Genomic DNA, 24,142 nt, shown 5'->3' with positions numbered 1-24,142 from the left:
TGGATAGACTGGGACTTTTTTCCCTGGAGCATAGGAGGCTTAGGGGTGATCTTATAGAGGTCTATTAAATAATGAGAGGCATAGATCAGCTAAATCGTCAATATCTTTTCCCAGAGGTCGGGGAGTCTAAAAATAGAGGGCATAGGTTTAAGGTGAGAGGGGAGAGATGCAAAAGGGTCCAGAGGGACAATTTTTTCACACACTGGGTGGTGAGTGTCTGGAATGAGTTGCCAGAGGCAGTGTAGAGGTGGGTACAATTTTGTATTTTAAAAAGCATTTAGATAGTTATATGGGTAAGATGGGTATAGAGGGATATGGGCCAAATGCAGGCAATTGGGACTAGCTTAGTAGATGGCTTGGACAAGCTGGGCCAAAGGACCTGTTTCCATGCTGTAAATCTTTGACTATGTAGTAACGCAGCATTCCTTCAATACAACAGTGGAGCATCTGTTTAGATTATGTGCTCTCTGAGTGGGGTGGGGTTTGAACCTGCCACTTTTGAGTTGAGCACTGGCAACTGAGCCAAGTTAGTATTATCAGGCCATCTGTGCGCTTTATACTTTGCAATGGCATTTTATAGCTTGAAATTGATTTGTATTGAAGGTTGCCTCACCTCTGCAAGAAATTAATTTTTTTAAATTGTGAAATGGTGGAATGGAAAGCTTTTGTTAGAATTTCTCAAAGATGACAGTGGATTTTCTTTCATTAATGCTAAGAATCCAGAAAACCCCACGTTTTTTTGGTTGGTTTTCTAACTCTTGAAATAAGCGTCTGTTTTACAGCCCGTTAGGTTCATCTATTAATGTGTCTGCCAGAACCTGGTGCTATATTTATCTAGAACCCCCTGAGATGTCTTCTGTCATTATTCCAAGGAGTAGAGGCAGCCCTAATATGTGTGGCTCAGCTGCTCGTGAGCTGAGTAAAAGGGAGTAAACATTTGGTTTTGAAATTTGAGGAAACCCTGAAAGACTTTTGAATGGTCGCATCCGTGCTATTTTGAAGTACACTTTATGTACACTTAAACAAATATAGTTCTAATTGACTACTGCACTGGCACCCACTGTCTAGGTTTGGTGTACAAATGTTGATTTGGTTTGGGTAAAGTAGCAAAGTGTAAGCAGCACCTGTGGAATTGTAGGGTTTCCAAGAGAACACTCAGCAGAGCTGTATGGAAAGAGATTGAAGAAAAAGCAGCATAAAATTTCTTCTTAAATGCATGTTCAGGGTTCTGAGAACAAATACAGAATAGAGATGGTTAAATAGAATACAATAGTTACTGTAACCTTGCAGATTAAAGTAGACTAACTGGGAGGGGATAAATAATGTGAATTCAAAATCAAATGAGTGTTCGGGAGATTTCAGGGTAATGAAGTGGTTGGATTTGGTCAGGTTTCCACGAAGAGTTAGGACAAGGGGGGAGGTGGATCGTGATGAGAGACATCAAAAAGTCACAGATCATTGTTTAATTGGCAAAGATTAGATTGGTTACTACAGTGAAGGACAACACTACAGGAATTTAATGGCCTCTGTTTTAAAGTAAATAAACTTTAATTCTGAATTAATTCCAGCATAACTCTGTGCCAATATGTTGAACCTAATGCCTATGTTTATATTACCCAGGAAACTCTGAGCCATTGACCTTTGATGAGCCAAAGCAGACTTCAGGACCGGCAGAAACATCAGGAGCAAGGAAGCGAAAAACCAGCGTTATCTGCTCATTTCAGGCAAAACGAGCACGTCTTAATAAAATCACAGGTCAGAACAAATTGAAAATTCAGATCACTCCAACACAAGCCTATTTTAGAGCTCACAGCTCAAGCAAATGTAGGCCTATATTGTTTTTGGTCAGTCGGATATCTTCTGTGCAGAAAAACCCATCAACATGTTTTGAGTTTCCAAAACACATTGTTGAGAAATTCACAAGAGGCATTTTGTTTGTCACACTTGAGGTACTGTGTCTCTTCCCCATAGGAACATAGCACATGGGCTGCAGCGATTCAAGAAGGCAGCTTGATGCCACCTTCTCGAGGGCAGTTGGAGATGGGCAATCAATGCTGGCCTAGCCAGCAACTACATCCCATGAATGAATTTAAAATAAAATTACCAAAGTATGAAGTGCTTGGGTGTATGTTGGCTGGTCCAGTGCTTAGTGCATGGGTAGAGAATTACTTAGCAAATAGGAGAGTAGACATAAATGGGTCATTTTCAGGTTGACGGTGTTTAATGAGTGGAGACCCACAGGGATCAGTTCTGGGCCTCAACTATTTATAATGTATAGCAATGGCTTGGATGAAGGGACCAAATGTACGGTGGCTAAATTGGCTGATGCAACAAAGATAGATAGGAGGTTAAGTTGTGAAGAGGACATAAGGAGCCCACAAAGTGACATAAGTTGAGTGAGCAAAAGTTTGGCAGATGGAGTATAATGTGGGAAAACGTGAACTTGTCCACTTTGGCAAGAAGAATTGAAAAGCAGCATATTATTTTAATGGAGAGAGATTACAGAACTCTGCGGTGAAGAGGGATCTGGGTGCCCTGGTACATTAAAAAACAAAGTTCGTATGCAAGATTAGCGAGTGATTAGGAAAGCAAATAGAATGTTGGCGTTTATTGTGAGGGGAATGGAATATTAAAAAAATGTCATGGTGGCACAGTGGGTAGCACTGCTGCCTCAGAGCCAGGGACCCAGGTTCAATTCCAGCCTTGGGTGACTGTCTGTGTGGAGTTTGTACATTCTCCCTGTGTCTATATGGGTTTCCTCCAGGTACTTCTACAGTCCAAAGATGTTAGGTGGATTGGCCATGCTAAATTGACCCTTTGTGTCCAAAGATGTGAGGGTTAGGGGATTACCAGGGCAAATACATGGGGCTATAGGGATGGGGCCTGGGTGGATGATCTGTCGGAAAGTCACTGCAGACCCGATGGGCCGAAAGGCTGCCTCCTGACTGCAGGGATTCCATAATTCTATACAGGGTGAGACTACATTGAGAGTATTGTGTACAGTTTTGGTCTCCTTATTTAAGAAACAATGTAATTGCATTAGAAACAGTGCCGACAAAAATCACAAACTGATTCCTGAGGAGGAGATTGTTTTGAGGCAAGATTGAACAGGTTGATTCTGGACCCACGAGTTCAGGAATGAAAGGTGATTTTATTGAAACACAAGGGGGACCTTGACAGATGCTGAAGGAACCTGATCCCCTTTTGGGAGAGACAAGAACTTGGGGAGACATCTTAAAAATGAGTAGTCTCTCATTTAAGACTGATGAGAAATATTTTAATCTGTGGAATTCTCTTCCCTAGAGAGTGGTGGAGCCAGGATCATTAAATATTTTTAAGACTGAGTTAGATTTTTGGCTGACAAGGGACTTAAAGGATTCGTGGAATAGAAAGGGAGGTCGAGATCATGTTTTAATCAGCCATGGTCACATCAAATCAAAGCAGGCTCAAAGGGCTGAATGGCCTACTACTCCTAATTCATATACGCATGATCCCTTAATTGTCAGCTGCTAGGTTAATGGTGATGGAATAAAATTAATTCTGTTTTATTACATTTAAATTGGCAATTTTTATTTGGGGGTGGTCTGCAATTTTTCCACTTTTTAAAAGTGGAAAGCCAGTGGCCTTGTCAATAATGTACAAAGAGGTCACTATTAAGCAAAACCACTACTTTACATTGATGAAGTTGGTCAGAATTACTTCGGAATTCTATTGTCCTGTTCACTTTCCTTTTGTCCATTTTTATCAGCATCTTCTATTCACCGAGCCTTTTTTCCTAACTAAAATATTTAATCTGCATTTATCTCTGGTTACCTCCTGAGATTTTAGTGAAGGAAGCAACTACTCTAGAATTGTCATTTGGATGAAATGTGGCTCTTGTAGTCAATCTTTTCAGCTTATTAGATATCAGACCTGAAGATTGACACTAAATGTCATAATGAAGTCTGACAGTGTTACATCTGTTATTCAGCACCAAAACCAAGAAAGAACGATTTGGATTTATATCACATCTTTTACGATGGGCAATTCCAAAGTGCTTTATGATAAATTAAGTACTTTTGTTTAGCTCAGTTGCTGGACAGCTGATTTGTAATGCAGAGTGACGCCAGCAGCATGGGTTCAATTTCTGTACCATATGGGGTTATTCATGAAGGCCCGCCTTCTCAACCTTGCCCCTTGCTTGAGGTGTGGTGATTCACGGGTTAAATTGCCACCAGTCATCTGGGACTAAGGTGAATTCGCACTTCAAAAGTGAAAGGTAAAGGTAGTTACTGCTTTAAGGTAGACAGCCAAGTTTCTACACAATAGCTCGTGGAGCTTGACTGTATCATGACTGTTGACTTCCATCAATATTGAACCTTATTGCGTATAAAGAGGCCATTCAGTTCATCATGCCCATGCTAGCTTTTTGCAAGTGCTGTTGAATTACTTTTTTCCCATGCAACCTGTAATTATGTTACTAAATGAATCTTTCACTATCTTTCAGATCATTATCAGCATAACATTAAAAAAAAAACTTTCCGGCATTTCATCTGTGGATTTTTTGCCAATAACTCAGATTTATTTGAAGATTTAATGAAACATGCAGTATTGAAATTGTTGAATGTTTTTTGTTTTATATTTTTCTGCAAGTGAGTAAATATGTTGACAGTGGGTTTGTTTCATAAATGTGAACATAAATTGTCTTTTGCAGGTCTATTGGCATCAAAAGCTGTGAGTGGAGATGGTTCAGAAATGCTGGAAGATGGTATTGGAAGCCACCATGTGCCTGATCAGGTATGAAACCATTTTTAAATATAGTTTGGCTAGATGGATGGCCAACAGCAGAAACCAAGGCTAGAAAGAGGCAACATGGTGATGCTTTGGATTTTAAAAGCCTGTAAATTTCAGAGTGAATAGTGTTGTATTTTTGGGGGTTTCTTATTCTTGTTCTTGATGTCTTAGATCTGTGTTTTTTAGACTACCCTCATATTTAGATAAATTTGTAATGTACCTTGAACAACGGGCACTGTTTGGTTTATTGCAGCTAGTTGACTTATCTTGTGCCTAATCATATTTTATTATCTTGGAAAGATGTCAAAATAACACCACAGGACTTAACTGCCAAGACATCTTATTAAACAGTAAAATAAGCACACATTAACAGGACATATATATTTATTTTTAACTTGGGTGTTAAACTTAGCTCAATGTGGCAGAAAATGCTGATTCTCAATTGTTGTACAGAACTATGATATATGTCATATTCTTACAGTGTAGCTTATTTTCCTTTCATACCATTTAGAAAAATTACCTGGCTTTTATGTGTTCTGAGCTCCAGAGTACCAGATTTGAAAAAGGGACACTGATAATATTTTCCAAAAAAGTAACATGAACCAAGTGAATTTAACTTATTTTTTAAACCAATTTCAAAAGAGGTTTGTGTTTGAATTGACTGACTTGCACCTCTCCCGTCCAACTGTATGTATCAGTCTCAAACAAGCCTTACACCAGCATTTCATCTGAGTCGAGCTGGTTTTAACCCTTGTACTGATCAAGAATGAAGATGCTCTTGAACAAAATACTTCATTTTTGCTACAAGGCATTCTATGTTCTTTGGTTCCCAGGGCAAAGAGCGTTAGAGTAGATGGTGCACTGAGTTTCATTTTCAGCGTGATGCAAAAAAGGGAGGAAGAAAAGAGTGTGAAGGGAAGATCTGCATTTCTGTAACCTCTTCCTTGATCTCCGGACGGCCCAAAGCATTTTACAGCCTGCGAAGTATCTTTGAAGCGTAGTCACTATTGAAATATTGGAATGTAGTGAAGGTCAGCATATCTGAAGCTTTGTCTTGCCTAAGTAAGGCATTGAGACCTTCCTCCCTATTTTTTCTTTTTAAACTTTAAATTGCACACCTAAAAATTTAACATGATTTACAGCAGAATAGGTTGTCTTCAGTTTGCATCTTTCCAACTGTTTTTCTGAGATCAGTGGAAGCTTTTGTGCTGGAAAACAGATGGGAAAATAGGAATTTTCATAATTTTACAAATATACTTTCAGAACAGCAACGATAACTGGTATTTATATAATCTGTGTTAATGTCTCAGATGCTTCACGAAGTTTAAAAATTAAAAATTCAGTGCTAAGCCCCCCCCCCCCCCCCCCCCAGGTGAAATTGGAGCCGACAGCCAAAAGCTCAGTCAAAAAGGTAGATTTCAAAGAGCATCTTAAAAGGAAAAAGACAGGTCAAGACATGGAGGTTTAAGAAGGAAATTCCAGAGTTTACGGCAAGGCAACTAAAGGCACAGGGACAATGGTGGGGCACTTAAAATTGGAGATTTAAGGCTGGAGGAGCTTACAGAGATGATAAGGGACAAGGCCATGGAGGCATTTTAAAACAAAGATAGAATTGTTGCCTAACTTGGGCAAATAAGAACACCGGCAAGAGAGTTTTGAATGACCTCAAATGTGTGGATGGTAGAATTTGGGAGGCCAGCAAGTAGGGCACTGGAACAGGTAGCAGAGTCGTGGATGAGATTCTGAGCAGCAAATGCCAGCAGCAGAGCTGAGGCACCGGCTGAGTCAGATGTTGTTGTTGCTGTGGAGATAGCAATAGGTGTTTTTATGCTGAGATATAGGTCAGAAGTTCACCTCCGGGTCTCATATGATACCAGGATGCAGCCTTAGACAGTTGCCAGGAAAAGGGAGGGGGTCAGTAGCTGGGGAACAGAATTTGTAATGGGACTGAAGACAATGATTTTTTGTCTTCCCAATATTAAATTGGAGGAAATTGCTACTCATCCAGCACAGATGTTGAATAACAGTCTGATAATTTAGTGATGATGAAGGAATTAAAAGTAGGAAGAGAGAATTGGGTGTAGCAGCATATATTTGAATGTTGTTTTTGTGTGATGTAACAGAGGGGGCAACAGAGTCACTATAGTGCAGAAGGTGGTCGTTCGGCCCATTGAGTCTGCACCGACAGAGCATCTTACCCAGACCCACCCCCTACCCTATCCCCGTAACCCCCTACATTTATCCTGCTAATCCCCCTAACCTACACATCTTTGGACACTAAGGGGCAATTTAGCATGGCCAATCCACCTAACCTGCACATCTTTGGAGAATGGGAGGAAGCTGGAGCACCCAGAGAAAACCCCCACAGATGCGGAGAACATGCAAACTCCCCACAGTCATCCAAGACTGGAATCGAACCTGGATCCCTGGTGCTGTGATGCAGCAGTGCTAACCACTGTGCCACCGTGCTGCGCCATGTGGATGAGAAATAAGAGCTTACATTAGAGACAGTAATCCCCAATTATCTCCAGTAGCCATTGTAACAGGAACGAAAAAGTCTTGCGGTTAATCTGAAGGAATTTGACACAGGGGTGGCCCTTTATGTAAACAAGGAAAGAATGACCCTTTATTCCAGAATTTTACCACGTTTTCGAATGGAGGTCTCAGGGATTTAGTGTTGTTACAAATGTTGTTAAAAGATGTGACATGGAAAAGTCTATTCAGCCCAGCTCTTGGGCAGACCTTATACAATTCATTGTACCCACTTTATGTTTACAGAATCACCTGAAGGAAGGTTTTGAATATTTTTTGACTTGTGGACAATTAAGCAAAACTGGTCTAACATGGCTTACATAGAAAAATATGAATAAGGAACGCCTGCATTAGCTGAGCTTCCTTTGTGAAAACTTACACCTGTCTTTCATGACACAAGGTTGCCAGGTGATAGATTACATAGTGCCCTTGCAGACAATTGATTACCAGGGTTTTGCTTCACAAAGTGGAACATTTAAATCGTTGCTTTCACTAGTTTATTCATTATTTGGAGTGAAGCTCTCTACATTTTCAGCAATTTACAAAGTCTGATCATGGAGATCATAGTACCACAAGTAAGATGGGTGTGGTTGTTGCAGGTCTATCATCTCAGTCCCAAGACATCACTGCAAGACTTCCTCAGGGGTAGTGTCCCAAACCCAACCATCTTTAGCTGTTTCATTAATGGCTTTCTTTCTATCATAAGACCAGAAGTGGGAATGTTTACGGATGATTACACAATGATCAACACCATTCACGACGCCTCAGATACTGAAGCAGTCTGTGTCTAAATGCAGCAAGACCTGAACCATATGCAGACTTTAAATAAGTGGCAAGTAACATTTGTGCCACACAAATTCCAGGCAATGGCCTTATCCAACTAGAGGGAATTCAACTATCTCCCCATGACATTCAATTGCATTACCATTGCTGAATCCCTCACTATCAACATCCCCAAGGATTACTATTGACCAGAAACTGAACTGGACTAACCATATAAATATTGTGGCTACAACACAGGTCAGAGGTTAGGAATTCTGTGGTTAATAATTCACCTCCTGACTCCCCACCTGTCCAACATCTACAAGGCGCAAGTCAGGGATGTAATGGAATACATTACACTTGACTGGATGAATGCAGCTCCAACAACACTTAGTTTGATACCATCCAGAACAAAGCAGCACGCTTGTCACCCCATCCACCACCTTAATCATTCACTCTCTGTGTACGATTTGCAAGATGCGCTGCAGAAACTCACCATGGTTTCTTTGACAACACCTTCGAAATGTGTGCTCTCCACCACAGATTAGAAGGATAAGGACAACAGATGCATGGAAACACCACCACGTGCAAATTCCTCTCCAAGCTACAGACCATCTTGACTCAGAACTCTCTTGCTGTTCCTTCATTGTCACTGAGTCAAAATCCTGGAATTCCTTTCCAAATAGCATTGTGAGTATATTTGCAACACAAATGCTGGCCGAGACAGCAACGCATCCCATTACCTTATTTTTTTAAAGTAACCATATTGTCAGAAACAAAACCCTAGGCAGAAATTCCATGTTGCATTTGATCTGACAAACTCACCTGACTTGTCATATTTTGATTACCTTGTTCTTGGGAAGATAAGTTTAATAGTTGTAAAACATTTTTACCTTTGGTAGTAGAGAGCCTTATGGCATTGAGATGAAAGCAATTGTAAAAAAAATCTAAATTTACAAGTTAACAAGACTGAATCTTTCCATTATGAGCAATCTCCCGTCTCCCAAAACCTGTCACCTGAACAAAGAAAATTGCAGCACAGGAACAGGCCCTTTGGCCCTCCAAGCCTGCATCGACCATGCTGCCCGACTTAACTAAAACCCCCTACACTTCCAGGGACCATATCCCTCTATTCCCATCCTATTCATGTACTTGTCAAGACGCCCCTTAAAAGTCATTACCATATCCGCTTCCACTACCTCCCCCGGCAACGAGTTCCAGGCACCCACTACTCTTTGTGTAAAAAAGAAATCTGCCTCGTACATCTCCTTTAAACCTTGCCCCTCGCACCTTAAACGTGTGCCCCCCCTAGTAATTGACTCTTCCACCCTGGGAAGAAGCTTCTGACTATCCACCTGGTTCATGTAATAACTGCAGCAGCATGTATGCCTTTTTTTGCTGGCAAATCCAATCTCTGACCTAATGTATGAAGGCTGGAATGTTTGTCTAGTAACATGTTCAATTCCAGGGACCACCTTCATGCCTTTGATTCTTTTGAACACACTTATGAAATCTACATTGTTCCTGCTTATAATAAGATAATTCTTCAATTATTTGGGACCATATTTTTGTGTGGTCATAACAGCTTTCACATAAAGGAGTACCTTTAATAAATTATCTCAAGCTCTTGACAGGAGGAGGTGGCAAATAGACAAAAGCAAGATTGAGGGGAGATTTAGGCCTAAAAGATAGGGATATGTTCGGCACAACTTGTGGGGCCGAAGGGCCTGTTTTGTGCTGTAGTTTTCTATGTTTCTATAAATATTGTTGGGGAGAGATTTAGAAGAAGTGTGGAACAAGTATGAATTATTTTTGAAGAGAATTTGAGGGCTGAAGAGGCCTGATGTTTTGAAACCTGTCTGACAAATAGTGAAGTAAAAAGGCAGAGAAACTCTAGACCTGAGGAATAAAGGTTGCAGCCTGAGGTGTGTCGCTGGTGGAAGTGATAGAGCAGAGAAAGATCATGTAGTAAATTGTAGATGAGCGTCAGGAAGTGGTGGAGGTCAATTGACGTGGGGTGTTGAAACATACAAGCAGTAGACTTTTAGATGAGTTAGAAGATGGTTAGTGTGGAATTGAGATTTTTTTGAGAGCACTGGTGAAGTTAAGCTTGTCAATAACCAGTTAAAGTTTATTTATTAGTGCCACAAGTAGGCTTACATTAACACCGCAATGAAGTTACTGTGAAAATCCCCCAGTTGCCACACCGGCGCCTGCTCGGGTACACTGAGGGAGAATTTAGCATGGCCAATCCACCTAACCAGCACATTTTTCAGATTGTGGGAGGAACCAGAGCATCCGGAGGAAACCCATGCAGATAAGGGGAGAATGTGCAAGCTCCACACAAACAGTGACCCAAGCCGGGATTCGAACCCAGGTCCCTGGCACTGAGGCAGCAGTGCTAACTACTGTGCCATCCTGCCGCCCAAATAATCCAGCTGCGTGTTTACAGTAATGATTGGGTCAGATAGTGATCAAGGCAGACAATTTTATGGAGGTGGATAGAGGTAGTTTTGACGGAGTGAAGGTAAAGCTTTGCTCCGGTTCGTACTGGGCTCTGAATTTGCGCTCGATCCATTTGGTTTTGGCATGGAGATAGGAATAGATTCCAGTTGTCGTGTGAAGTATTTTAGTGTGATATTGGATGGGCTACAGACGAGTGAAAGGGGGGGAAGGTGGGTGAAAGAACAAAGGAAAAGGTCTGTGATGGGATGGAAGACAAATAAAAGTTGGTGCAAGGGTAAAGGACAATGTAATGGGACAAGGAATAAAAGATGTATCCAGAGGAGGTGCGAATGGCACAACGATGAACAGCTGCTGTCTGAAAACACAAGCAAAAACTACAAAGAAAATGGAAGCAGAGATTATTTACTAATAAAAAGATGAGGGGCTGTTCTTCAAACCTACCTTGAGCTTAAATAAAAACAGAAAACGCTGAAGAACCTCAGCAGGTCTGGCAGTATCTCTGGAGCAAGAAACAGTTAACGTTTCGAATCTGTGTCACTCTTCAGAGCTCTGAAGAATGATGCAGACGAAAATAGCAGAATAAGGAACTGATACTGAAATTCCAACCTGCGTTTCGGACCCATCCATGATGCCAGATATATCCTAGATACTTAACATTCCTCGAGCTGCTGTTCTCACTCTGCATTCAATGCCATGCATCAGCAAAACTGACTCATCTCAAAACTGTCCTGCTCTGCAGTTTCATCTCATCCGACCCCTCAACACACACCTTTTCCTTTTCCTTCAGGTATGAAGGGTCGCGAGCTTCAACAGCTTGTGTACCAATGCCCCTCCAAATCTTTTCCCCTTCTCTTCACTCTGATATGATCCTCTCCTATTTTAACCTCTAGCTGTACATTTGTGATAATCTCTGATCTTCTGCTCTCTAACCATGACCCTCAGTAAAGAACTTGGCTTCATCTCCTTACTTCAATGAATTTCGAGCTTGACATGATGTTGAACTCTCCCTCTCATCACTTCTGCACCCATTTCTTTGGCTAGGAGTCTACCTGCATTTAGGGCCCTTTAATGAGTTTCTAGTATTCTGCCTGGATGCCTTCCTCTGGCCTGTAACGTCTTTAGGTCTTTTCATTATGCGCTACCAGTATGACAGCAGCTGGCTCAATTTCTCAGCTTCTCTCACCTGCTTCCTTCTGAACTTGCTGCATTCCTTTCTCTAAGGTCTAACATTAACATTGTTTTTGAATCTCCTGATGAGGATGGTGCTGTTATTGTCTGGTGAATTAACCTCTACCTTATAAGAGCTGAATGCTAAATCTCCGATATTTACATCTATTCCTCCTGGACTAAACATCAATCCATCATCTTGAGGTCCATCATTCACCACCTCTCTTCTGGAAATCTTCCCTGCATGGCCTCTAACCTTGTAGTTCCCAGACCAGACAACCCACTTTTTCCTCCTTTCCAAAATCCACAAAGAAGTCTGTCCTGGTAAGCCTATTGTTTTAGCCAGTCACTGCCCTCCTTATTCCAGTCTCTTCTACATATATTATTATGATTCTTCTGAAGTCCTTTGTCACTTTAACGTTTCCTGGTTCTAATCATCTCCATTTCATGGCCAGAATCTTTGCACCTCCATCCCCCAATAGGACGGACTCAGACATAGAACCATAGAAGATAGGAGCAGGAGGAGGCCATTTGGCCCTTCAAGCCTGCTCCCGCCATTCATTAAGATCATGGCTGATTATCCAACTCAACAACCTAATCCTACATTTTTCCCCATAACCTTTCATCCCATTTGCCCCAGCCGCCTCTTGAATGCATTCGGTGTTTTGGCGTCAACTACTTCCTGTGGTAATGAATTCCACAGGCTCACCACTCTGGGTGAAGAAACGTCTCCTCACCTCCGTCCTAACATCTCTGCTGTTTCTTTGATTGGAGGTCCAACCAGTCTTCCTCCTCCGCCTATCTGAGTTTGTTCTCCAATTGAATAAGTTCTCTTTCATTTCCATTCACCTCCTTAAAATAAAAGTTGTTGCTATGGATACCTGCTTGTATCCAATCTATGCCTGATTATTACAGAATGTGGAAAATTCTTATTGCAGTCCCACTCGGGGCCCCCCTTCCTCACCTTTTTTTCTGGTACGCACATGACACTATCATTGCTGTTTCCTGCTTTCATCCTGAGCTTTCGTTTTGTTTCTGATTTCCACTTTTTTATTATAACTTTGCATCGCCCATCAGGCACTCTTCCCTACCTTCTATGTCTCCATTTCTAGTGGGCTATATTCACTGTCATTCCCTGATTCCCTCATCTACCTTGACTATGCTTCCTCACACCCTGTTTCCAATAATGACTATATTCCATTCTCCCAATTTCTCCATCTCTATCATATCTGTCCTGAAGATGCAACTTCCCGTAACAGCACTTATATGATGTCTTCCTTTCACCTCAACTGAGAATTTCTATGCATCGTGGTTGACAGGGTCTTTGTTCATGTCCATTCCATTTTCTACCCTTCTGTTCACCCATACTACTATCTCCCAAAATCTCACGAATGTTTCATTCATTCTCACTTTCCACCTCAGCCTTTGTATTCAACATTTCTGCAACCTCTAGCGTATCTTCCCCTCCCCTCTCCTATCAGAATTCTGAAGGGTCCATTCCCGCCAGGATACCCTGGTCCACCTCTCAATCCACCCCCAGCTCACTTCCCCTTCACAGGGCAGCTCTCCATGCACATACATGAGATGAAAATCTGCCCCCTCACTTCGTCTCCTCACCATCCCTGGCTCAAAATGCACCTTCCAGTGTAAAAGTATGTAGTTCATTCAATTTGGTGCCTAGGTTTGCTGCTCAATGTTATCTGCTCTACATTGGGGAGATTGAGTGCAGGTTGGGTGATCACTTTGTGGAACAACACCATTCGGTACCTACACAAAAAGAGAAAAATGCTGAAAAATCTCAGCAGGTCTGACAGCATCTGTGGAGAGAGATTAACGTTTCGAGTCTGGGTGACCCTTCGTCAGAGCTCTAACAGGATCCTGAATTTCAATATAATTTTCCATCTTGCTCCCAGGCTGACTTCTTTATAGCACTGAGCACATTAGAGCCTTCTGGAGTCAACAGTAGAGTTCAACAATTTCAAACTACAATCTCTGCTGTCCCATTCTCTTTGCAGATTTTGGTTTTACTCTCCACTTTCTTCTGTTTTTGGGCTTGCAACTGTTGACCATTCTTCTCTTTAATTTTGATATCTTTTGTTTCTTTACTTGTCCTCTACCACTCTCTTTGCACCTTTGTCTTGTAATCCCTTTCCATTCCACCCTATATATCAGGCCTTCCCTTTTTCTTTTCCCCCACCCTCCCACCTTTCACTCGCTTAAAACCTGTTACATTTCTAACTTTTTCCTCTGATAAATGATCGCAGGCCTGAAACGTTTAACTGTTTCTCTCTCCACAGGTGCTATCAGAGCTTTGAGTGCTTCCGGGATTTTCTGCTTTTAATATGGAAACTACCTTTTTGTAATGAATGCAAAGGATATTGGGTGGACACTTAGTTGTAGAATATTGCCTTTTTATTTACATTTATATTCTGGCCCCTCAACGCACCTTTTAAAAATTATTTTTCATGGGACATGGGTGTCGCTGGCTAGGCCAGCATTTTTTATTTTCCATCCCTAATTGCCCTTGAGGATGTGGTTGTGAGCTACTGCCTTGAACCACTGCAGGCCATGTGATATGTGAACAGCCACAGTGCTGTAAGGGAGGTAGATTTTAACCCAGTGACAGTGAAGGAAAGGCGATTGTAGTTCCATTTCATTGTGTGGCGTGGAGGGAAAATTGGTGTTCCCATGCATCTGCTCCCTTGTCCTTTTAGGTGGTAGGGGGTGCAGATTTGGAAGGTGCTATTGAAGGATAGACTTGGTGGGTCGCTGCAGTGCATCTTGTAGATGGTACATGCTGCTGTGCATTGATGGAAGGAGTGGATTTTGAAGTTGGTGGATTGGGTGCCAATCTAGTGGGCTGCTTTGTCCTGGATGATGTCAAGCTTCTTAAGAGTTGTTGGAGCTGCATTCACCCAGGCAATTGGAGAGTATTCCATAGGTAGTGGAGAGGCTGCGGAGAGTCAGGAAGTAAATTAATCTGCGCAGAATTCCCAGTCTCCTTACAGACAATCAAGTACTCTTTGAAGTGTAATTATTGTTGTAGTGTAGGAAACATGGTCGCCAATTTGCACTGCAGGGTTCCACAAACAGCAGTGTGATTATGATTAAATAATCTCTTAGTATGCTGGTTGAGGAATGGCAATCGGTCAGGATATCGTGGAGAGCCTAGCTGCCTACAAAATAAGTGTTTTGGAATCTTTTATGTGCACGCGAATGGAAAACCGGGCCTTAATTTTAATGTCTCATATGAAGCAATCCCTCAGCAGTGTTTGTATATTTCATATTCAGTACAGTTACCCATCATTGGCAGATGTCAGAATCTCCCAATGGCTTTCCATTGTCCACCATTAACATATTTAAATCTATAATGCAGTTGTGAGCTCTACAGGAAATTAATGACAGCTGCACAGTTTAGGGAAACTCTGCATGGAAACAAGACGAGATTGAGTGGCACTTTATTTCTGATATTTAAAGGTGAAACAGATGGATCTGAATAGAGGCTTACGCTGCACAACTGCTTTCTCGCTCCACTCTGGGAAAACTGTTTGCTAGAGAACTTGTTAGAGACTTTTTTTTGGACAGTATGGAAGTGTTTCGTAGTATTCATAAGACAAACCCCTCATCACTGGAATCAATCTAGTGACCCTTCTCGGAACCTCCTCCAACGCAACTACATCACCCCCTCAAATAAGGGGACCAAAACTATACACACTATTCTAAGTGCGGTCTCACTAATGCTTAGTACAGCAGCAGGAACAATTCACTACTTTTATATTCTATTCCTTTAGCAATAATTGCCAAGATTCCATTTGTCTTCCTTGTTACCTGTTTACTAGTTTTCTGCGAGTCAAGCATGAGGACACCCAGATCCCTCTGCAGCAAAGCACTCTGAAGTTTCTCTCCAATTAGATAATTTGCCTTTGTATTTTTCCTACCAATATGGATAACCTAACACTTATTCATGTTGGAAGAAACTTCATCTGCTAAATTTTGTCCCATTCATTTAACTTTTTCATATCCATTTATTTCATTATTGCAACTTATTTTACCTAGTTTGGTGTCACCTGCAAGTTTGGCTATGATACCTACTATTCCTGCATCCAAGTTATTAATATAGATTGTAAATAGTTGGGGCCCTGAGGACCCGAATCCTGTGACACCCCACTAATTGCATCTTGCCAACCTGAAAAAGATCCATTATCCTGACTCTGCTTTCTGCTGGTTAGCTAATCCTCTATCCAAGCTAATAAATTATCCCAATCCCCTGTGAACTCGCCTTGTGTATTAAACTTGTGTGTGGCCCCTTATCAAATACCTTCTGGAAGTCCAGATATACTACATCTGCAGGATCCCCATTATCCACATTGCTTGTTACATCTTTGAAGCACTCAAGAAAATTAGTCAAAAATAATTTACCCATCATAAAACCACGTTGATTCTGAAGGATGCCATCTTGACTTTCTAAATGTCTTGTTATTACTTCCTTTATAATGGATTCTAACAATTTCCCAATGACAGATATTAAACAAATTGACCTATAGTTTTCTACATTTTGAAAAGAAAATTTTTAAAGTGTTTTTCCAATTCACCGGAATCATTCCCACATCTAGGGAATTTTGGAATGTTAGAAGTGCATCAGCTGAAAGTAAATAAATTAGACAAGTATCAGATTGTTTTCCACATATGGGAGTTATGTAAATTTTGCCTGTGATGACAGTAGCTGGAATGAGCAGCAACCCAGATTCTCATCTCTGGCTGGCTACCTACAGGTGCTGGCTGCCATCAACCAACCACATGCATGCAGTAATCAGAGCGACAATAGATTTTATGCTGTAAAGGTTGAGCTAGTTTGCAAAAAAGATTCAGTCGGATTCCCTGGAAGCTGTCATGCTTTCCTGCTGCAGTATTCCAACATCCCTGGCATGTCCTGGAATTAGGCTTAAGCAATGGCTATTCTACGATAAATCTTCAAACCTTGCTCATGGCACTTCTGAGGAACCCCACAGATAAATGCCAGGTGTGCTATAATGTGGGCCATGTAATGACTAGATGCATCAGCAAGCAAGCCATTGGCATACCGTAGTTGCTCTTCAGGTACATGGGCAAGTCTGGAGACATGCTTCTTCGGGTTACATTGGATATACAACACAGAAACAGAGCATGCTGTGTTTGTGCTCCATTTGAGCTTCCTCATGCCTTTCCTCATCACAACCCTCTATACCATTCTCCCTCGTGCTTGTCTAGTTTCCCCTTAAATCATCTATTGTTTGCTTCAACTACTTCCTGTGGTACTGTGTTCCAGATTCTTATCAATCTTTGAAAGAAGTTGTTTCTTCTGAATTTCCCTTTTGGTTTCTTGGTGACTGTCTTATATTGATAGCCTCTAGTTCTTCCCTACAAACGGAACCATTCTATACATAAGCAATCAAAATCTTTTATTGTTTTAGAAGTCTTCTGTTAAGTAACCCCTGAGCCGCCTTTTCCCACAAGAGAAGAGACTGAGCTTGTCCACCCTTTCCTGAGGTGTAGACCAGGCTTTTCTGGTATCATCTTTTTTAATTTTTTCTATATCCCCTATATCTTCCTTATGATGTGGGGACTAGAACTTCACACACTAAGTGTGATCGAACCATGGTTCAGTACATGTTTAACATAAATTGTCTGCTTTTTAATCCTATCTCTCTAGAAACAGCCTTGTGCTTGTTTTGCTTTTTATGATCTTGTTAACCTGTAGCTCAACTTTCATTGGTATATTTGATCCCTTTGTTCCTCTACCCAGCCTAGACTTGCAACTTCCAAGTTGCAAGTGACCTCTTTATTCTTCCCAATATTACTACCTTTCATTTATCTGTGCAAGACCATAACACCATAAGACATAGGAGCAGAATTAGGCCACTCGGCCCATCGAGTCTGCTCCGCCATTCAATCGTGGCTGATTTATTTTTCATCCCCATTCTCCTGCCTTTTCCCTATAACCCTGATCCCTTTATTAATCAAGAACCTATCTATCTCTCTCAAAGACACTCAATGATCTGGCCTCCACTGCCTTCTGCGGCAGAGAGTTCCACAGATTCACCACTCTCTGGCTGAAGACATTCCTCCTCATCTCTCTTTTAAAATTTCATCCCTTTAGCTTGAGGTTGTGCCCTCTGGTTCTGGTTTTTCCTACTAGTGGAAACATCCTCTCCACGTCCACTCTATACAAGCTTGCAGCATCCTGTAAGTTTCAATAAGATTCCCCCTCATCCTTAACTCCAACCAGTACAGACCCAGAGTCCTCAACCTTTCCTCATACGACATGCTCTTCATTCCAGGCTCTTGTGAACCTCCTCTGGACCCTTTCCAAGGCTAGCACATCCTTCCTTAGATATGGGGTCCAAAAATGCTCACAATACTCCAAACGTGTTGAAGTTCATTTACCAAATATTTTCCCATTCTGCAGGTTTATTAATGTCCTTCTGTAATTTGTCTTCCTCTGTTTTGATTATCTTCCACTCACCACCCTTCCCATTGTCCGATTTGGTGTCCTCCAAATTTAGAAATTGTTTTGATTCCAAAATGTTGATGAAATCTGTGAACAGCAGTGATTCCCAGTCCTGATACTTGCTGAACATCGTTTCCCACCTTCTGCCACTCTGCATACCTGCTACCCTTTACTTCCACTGTCTGTTTTCAATTCTGAAACCACCTTGCAATCCGTTCTGCCATGTTTCCTGACTCCACATTATCTATTATCTTATTCATTAGCCTCTGATGAGGTATCTTATCAAAGACTTTTGAAAATTCAGATAAATTATCTACTGCATTGCCGTTGTCTAGAATCTGTGTGCTTTTTAAAAAAAATTGCTAAGGTTGATGAGGCATGATTTTTCCTTTTGAAATCCATGCTGACGATCCATTATTGTATCTAATTTCTAGATGTTCTTCTGTTCTCTCTAGTAAGAATCCCATTTTTTCCCACCACTGAATAAGCTGACTTGTCTAATTCCCTGAACATATTCTACCGCCCTTAAATTTAGAATGACATTAACTATCTGTCAGTTGTCTGGCACTGTATCTTTTTTTTCTATCAAGTTATTAACTACGAATCGTTATGCCTCTGCAATTCTTGGCTCGATTCTTTAAAAAACAACATGGATGCAGATTGCACAAAGATTGGACGGGTGGTTAATAATGAGGCGGACTGTCTTGGGCTAAAAGAAGATATGGACAGAATGATCAAATGGGCTGATAAGTGGCAGATGGAATTTAACCCTGAAAAGTGTGAGGTCCTGCATTTTGGAAACAGTAAGTTGACAAGAAAATATTCAATGAGTGGTAGGACACTAGGAAGTTCTGTGGAACAAAGGGACCTTGGCGTGTTCATCCGTAGATCTCTGAAAGCGGAAGGGCATGTTAGTAGGGGGTGAAAAAAGCATGTGGCACTCTTGCCTTTATCAACTAAGGCAGAGATTACAAAAGCAGGGAAGTCATGTTGGAGTTTTTTGGAACTTTGATGAGGCCACAGCTTAAAGTACTGCGTGCAATTTTGATTGCCACATTATTGGAAGGATGTGATTGCACTGGAGGGGGTGCAGAGGAGATTTACCAGCATGCTGCCTGCGATGGAACATTTAAGTTATGAAGGGAGGTTGGATAGGCTTCGGTTGTTTTCATTGGAGCAGAGAAGCTTGAGGGGACAACTGATCAAGGTGTGCAAGATTATGAGAGACGTGGACAGAGTGGATAAGGGGCAGCTATTCCCCTTAGTTGAAGGGTCAGTCATGATGGGACATAGGTTCAAGGTGAGGGGCAGGAGGTTTAGGGAGGATATGAGGGAAAAACTTTTTTATCCAGAGAGTGGTGACAGTTTGGAATGTGCTGCCTGGGAGGGTGGTGGAGGCAGATTGCCTCACATCCTTTAAAAAGTATCTGGATGAGCACTTGGCACATCATAACATTCAGGACTATGGGCCAAGTGCTGGCAGATGGGATTAGGTGGGAGTTCCAGTGTTTCTAATGTGTTGGTGCAGACTCAATGAGCCGAAGGGCCTCTTCTGCACTGTATGATTCTATGATTCTAATCCATCTGGACTAGTGACTTTAATCATCTCAAAGTCATAGTTTATTGAATACATCCATTTTTAAATTTAACACTTACCTCGCTTCTCATCTCATCGTTCAATATCATTTATTTTTCATGTTTAAAAAGGAATATGTAGTGCACTTTTGGTCGTTTCCTTGAAGCTGGATTCTTTTTGCTGATTTCTTCTTGTATATTCCTATTTTTACATTTTGACGTATGCTGATGAGATTGGCAAGATGGGTGTATGAATGGGCATAATTTCAGGTGTAACATTCTGATTTTGCTCTACTGAATTTCTACCCCATTGTGCCTTTGTTTTGTGATGGCTAATTGGGCAAGGTTAGAGATGAAAAAGTTTTCTACTTACCGCAATCTGCAAACTTGCTTTGACACTTCCAAGTAGGACTTTTGCAGAGATCCGGTAACCTCCTGCCACAATTAATTGCTACGTATAGGCAATATCAGTGTGAGATTTACCAAAGACTGGCGGCAACTCCTGAGATGCAGTTGAATCAGAATTGCATTGGCTGTTTTTTATGCGGAATGTTTCCTCATTATCACAAGGCAACATGAGCAGGAAAGAAAAGGCAGCCAATGATGGAACTTTGAAGTGGGGGCCATGCTGGATCATTACGGTGTGCAACAAACCTGGGGGATAATGTTCATTCCAGATGTACTGACTACTTTGGGATTAGGTAGGAAGGGATTGATGCAATTGTAAAACCTGAAGAGAGCACTTGTTTAAAAGAAACATGACATTATTCACCTTCAGTATATTCCTACCAGCTTGAAAAGAGCTTTTTGTTGGCTGGTGACTTTGGCTGTCAAATCACATACCTAAGTTACACGAGTGAAGAAAAAAATGCTGTTTGGACTATCTGTCCGTATTCAAGTATGTAGCTGAAGAAAATAATGAGATTTTATCAGATATTTTCAACATTTCCCCAACTGAATACTTTGCCATTGTAGTCAGTCTAACTCTGAACTTCTTTGCATTTTTAAAATTTTGCATTTGTGAACCTTGAACAGGTAATTATTGAGTTTGGGGACCAACTGAATTTTGGAATATTTCCAATTAGAGTTTATCTTAACAGATAAATTCCACCTTGTTAACAGAAGCTGCTGTTACGCTACTGGCGCCAGTTTAAATCTGTTACTGGATATTGCTTGCTTTACGCTCCTATCTCATCAGGAACATTAAAGCTATGCTCACTAGTGTCCAGTGTTTTAGTAGATTTGATGTTGATAAGGAGTTAGCTGGCATTTGCAATGAAGATTTGGACGAGTGCTAGATGATGCACTTTTTAAAGTTTGCTTCTTAAGTCATAAAACCTTAGAATGATACAGCACAGAAGGAAACCATTCAGACCATTGTACCTGTGTTGACTGTTTGGTAGCTCTGTCCAATTAATTTTACTCCCCAGCTCTTTCCGTTAGTCCTGTAAATTTTCTCCCTTCAGTATTTATTAGTCTTGCCAGCTGTGGCTCGTTTGGTAGCGCTGTCCCCTCTGAGACACAAGGTTGTGGGTTGAAGACTGAATCTGGTACAATATTGACTGAGTGCTACATTGTTGGAGGTGTTGTCTTAAAGCGAGGCCACATCTGCCCCCTTAGCTGTCTGCAAAAGATCCCATGGCATTATCTTATAGAGTAGCAGAGGAGCTATTCCTCGTACACTGGCCAGAATTTATCTCTCCATTAACATCAGAAAAGTAATTTAACTGATCATTATTACATTGAATAATGTGGACTTAAATATGGAGTTAGGAGGGTTAAAAGAGGCCATGAAATGTCTTTAGCAAACAGAATAGAGCAGAATCCCAAGGATTTTTATGCATATATTAGTGGCAAGAGAAAGAGTAGGCCCATTCAAGGACAATGGAGGAAAGTTATGCGTGGAGCCACAGAAAATGGGTGAGATCCTTAATGAGTATTTTGTATCGGTATTCACCAAGGAGAAGGACATAACGGATGTTGAGGTCAGGGATAGATGTGTGAATGCTCTAGAGAATGTTAATATATCAAAGGAGGAAACGTTGAGTATCCTAAATTGCATTAAGGTAGACAAGTCCCCGGGGCCAAATGGGATCTATCCCAGGTTATTGCAGGAGGCAAGGAGAGAAATAGTTGGGGCCCTAACGGACGTCCTCTGACCACTGACGAGGTTCCAGAGGACTGGAGAATAGCCAATGTTGTTCCTTTGTTTAAAAAAGGACCTGGGGATAATCCAAGAAATTATAGGCCATTTAGCCTGACGTCAGCAGTGGGGAAGCTTTTGGAGAAGATATTGAGGGTCAGGATAGATGCACATTTGGAAGAAAATGGACTAGTTAGTGACGGGCAGTGTGGTTTTGTATGGGAAAGGTCATGTCTCACCAACTTGATTGAGTTTTTTGAAGAGGTAACAAAGATAATTAATGAGGGAAGGGCTGTGGATGTAGTTTATTTGGACTTTAGTGAGGTGTTTGACAAGGTCCCACATGCATACTTGTACAAAAACTAAAATCACATAAGATTCACAGTGGGCTGGCTAGATGGATACAGAACTGGCTTGGTTATAGAAGGCAGAGTATGGTGGAAGGGTGTTTTTCAAAATGGAGATCTGTAGCCAGTGGTGTTCCGGAGATCTGTAGCCAGTGGTGTTCCGGAGATCTGTAGTCAGTGGTGTTCCGCAGGGATCAGTGCTGAGACCTCTGTTTGTAGTTTATGTAAATGATCTGGAGGAAAATGTGGGGGGTCTCATTAGTAAGTTTGCAGATGACACGAAGATTGGTGGAGTTGCTGATAGTGCCGGGAATTGTCAGAGGATACAACCGGATATTTTGGAGATTTGGGCACAAAATGGCAGATGGAGTTTAATCCAGACAAATGCGAGGTGATGCATTTTCAAGGATCAAATTTAGGTGTGAATTATACTGTAAATGGTAGAATCCTTAGGAACATTAACATAGAGAGGGATCAGGGCATGCAGGTCCACAGTTCCTTAAAAGTGGCAACACAGGGGCCAAGGTGATTAAGAAAGCATATGACATGCTTATCTTCATCAGTGGGGCATTAAGACAAGAGTTGGGAAATGCTGTTTCAGCTGTATAAAACCTCGGCATTTGGTTAGGCCGTATTTGGAGTATTGCCTGCAGTTCTAGTCACCACACTACCAAAAGGATGTGGAAGCTTTGGAGAGAGGGCAAGGAAGGTTCACCAGGATGTTGCCTGATCTCGACAGCGTTGGCTATGAGGAGAGGTTGAATAAACCTTCATTTGAAAGATGAAGGCTGAGGGGAGACCTGATAGAGGTTTACAAAATTGAGAGGCATAGACAGGGTGGATAATCGGAGGTTTTTCCCAAGGGTGGAAGTTTCAATTGCAAGAGGGCACAGGTTCAAGCTGAGAGGGAAAAGTTTAAGGGAGATGTGTGGGGGAAGTTTTTCACGCAGGAAGTGGTGGGTGCCTGGAACATGCTGCCAGAGGAGTTGCTGGTGGAAGCAGGCACATTAGCAACATTTAAGAGGCATCTGGATGGGTACATGACTAGTGAGGGAATATAGGGATACAGACCAAGTAAAAGCAGAAGATTTTTCTTCAGTTTAGTTAGGGCATCATGATCGACACAGGCTTGGAGGGCCAAAGGGCCTATTTCTGTGCTGTACTTTTCTTTGTACATTATACTACATCATAGATCCATTTTGTTGCCCAGTACCAGGATAAGTGAGTGAGACCTAGCAGTAGAGAACCAACTTGTAGATGCTGGAATCTAATTTAAACTACCAATATAAAAACAACTTCATGGGGAGATGATGGCATATCGAAAGCAGCCCAATTGATTGACACCTCATGCACTATAATAAACATTCAACTCCTCCATCACTGGTGCACAGTGGCAGCCGTATGCATCATTCACAAGATGCACTGCAAGAACTCATCAAAGTTCCTTAGATACACCTTCCAAACACATGACGACTACCATCTAGAAGGACAAGGCGGGAAACACTCGAAAGCACCATTACCTACAAGTCCCCCACAAGCCACACACCATCCTGCTTTGGACATCATAGAATCTACAACACGGAGACAGGCCCTTCTGCCCAAACTGGTCTATGCCGACCAAAATGCCCATCTAAACTAACCCTATTTGCCTGCATTTGGCCCATATCCCTCTAAATTTTTCCTATCCATGTATCTGTCCAAATGTATTTTAAATGTTGTTAATGTACCTGCCTCAACCACTTCCTCCAGTAGCTCACTCCACATACGTACCACCCTCTGTGTAAAAAAAAAAATGCTCCTCAGATTCCATTAATTCTTTCCCCTCTTAACTGAAACCTATAGCCTCTGTTTCTTAATTCCCCAACCGTTGGAAAAAGACTGAGTACATTC

General features: G+C 41.5%; 1 protein-coding gene across 11 annotated transcripts in view; it reads left to right on the top strand.

Moving 5' to 3' along the window:
* The window catches only part of phf20l1 (PHD finger protein 20 like 1), a 123,428-nt gene that overhangs the window by 40,264 nt on the left and 59,022 nt on the right, over positions 1-24,142 (top strand). For 6 of the 11 annotated variants that reach the window (XM_078215820.1, XM_078215819.1, XM_078215818.1 and 3 more), the window contains exons 8-10: positions 1,621-1,755; positions 4,694-4,776; positions 8,611-8,757. In XM_078215820.1, the coding sequence (XP_078071946.1) occupies positions 1,621-1,755; positions 4,694-4,776; positions 8,611-8,757 (365 nt within the window). The remainder of the gene's footprint in view (positions 1-1,620; positions 1,756-4,693; positions 4,777-8,610; positions 8,758-24,142) is intronic. The other 5 variants (XM_078215828.1, XM_078215827.1, XM_078215824.1 and 2 more) reach the window with 1 other exon arrangement.

The sequence above is a fragment of the Mustelus asterias genome, chromosome 7 (genome assembly GCF_964213995.1).
Source record: "Mustelus asterias chromosome 7, sMusAst1.hap1.1, whole genome shotgun sequence".
NCBI lineage: Eukaryota > Metazoa > Chordata > Chondrichthyes > Carcharhiniformes > Triakidae > Mustelus > Mustelus asterias.
The sequence above is the reverse complement of the archived record's forward strand: the minus strand, read 5'-3'. Positions and strand labels throughout refer to the sequence as shown.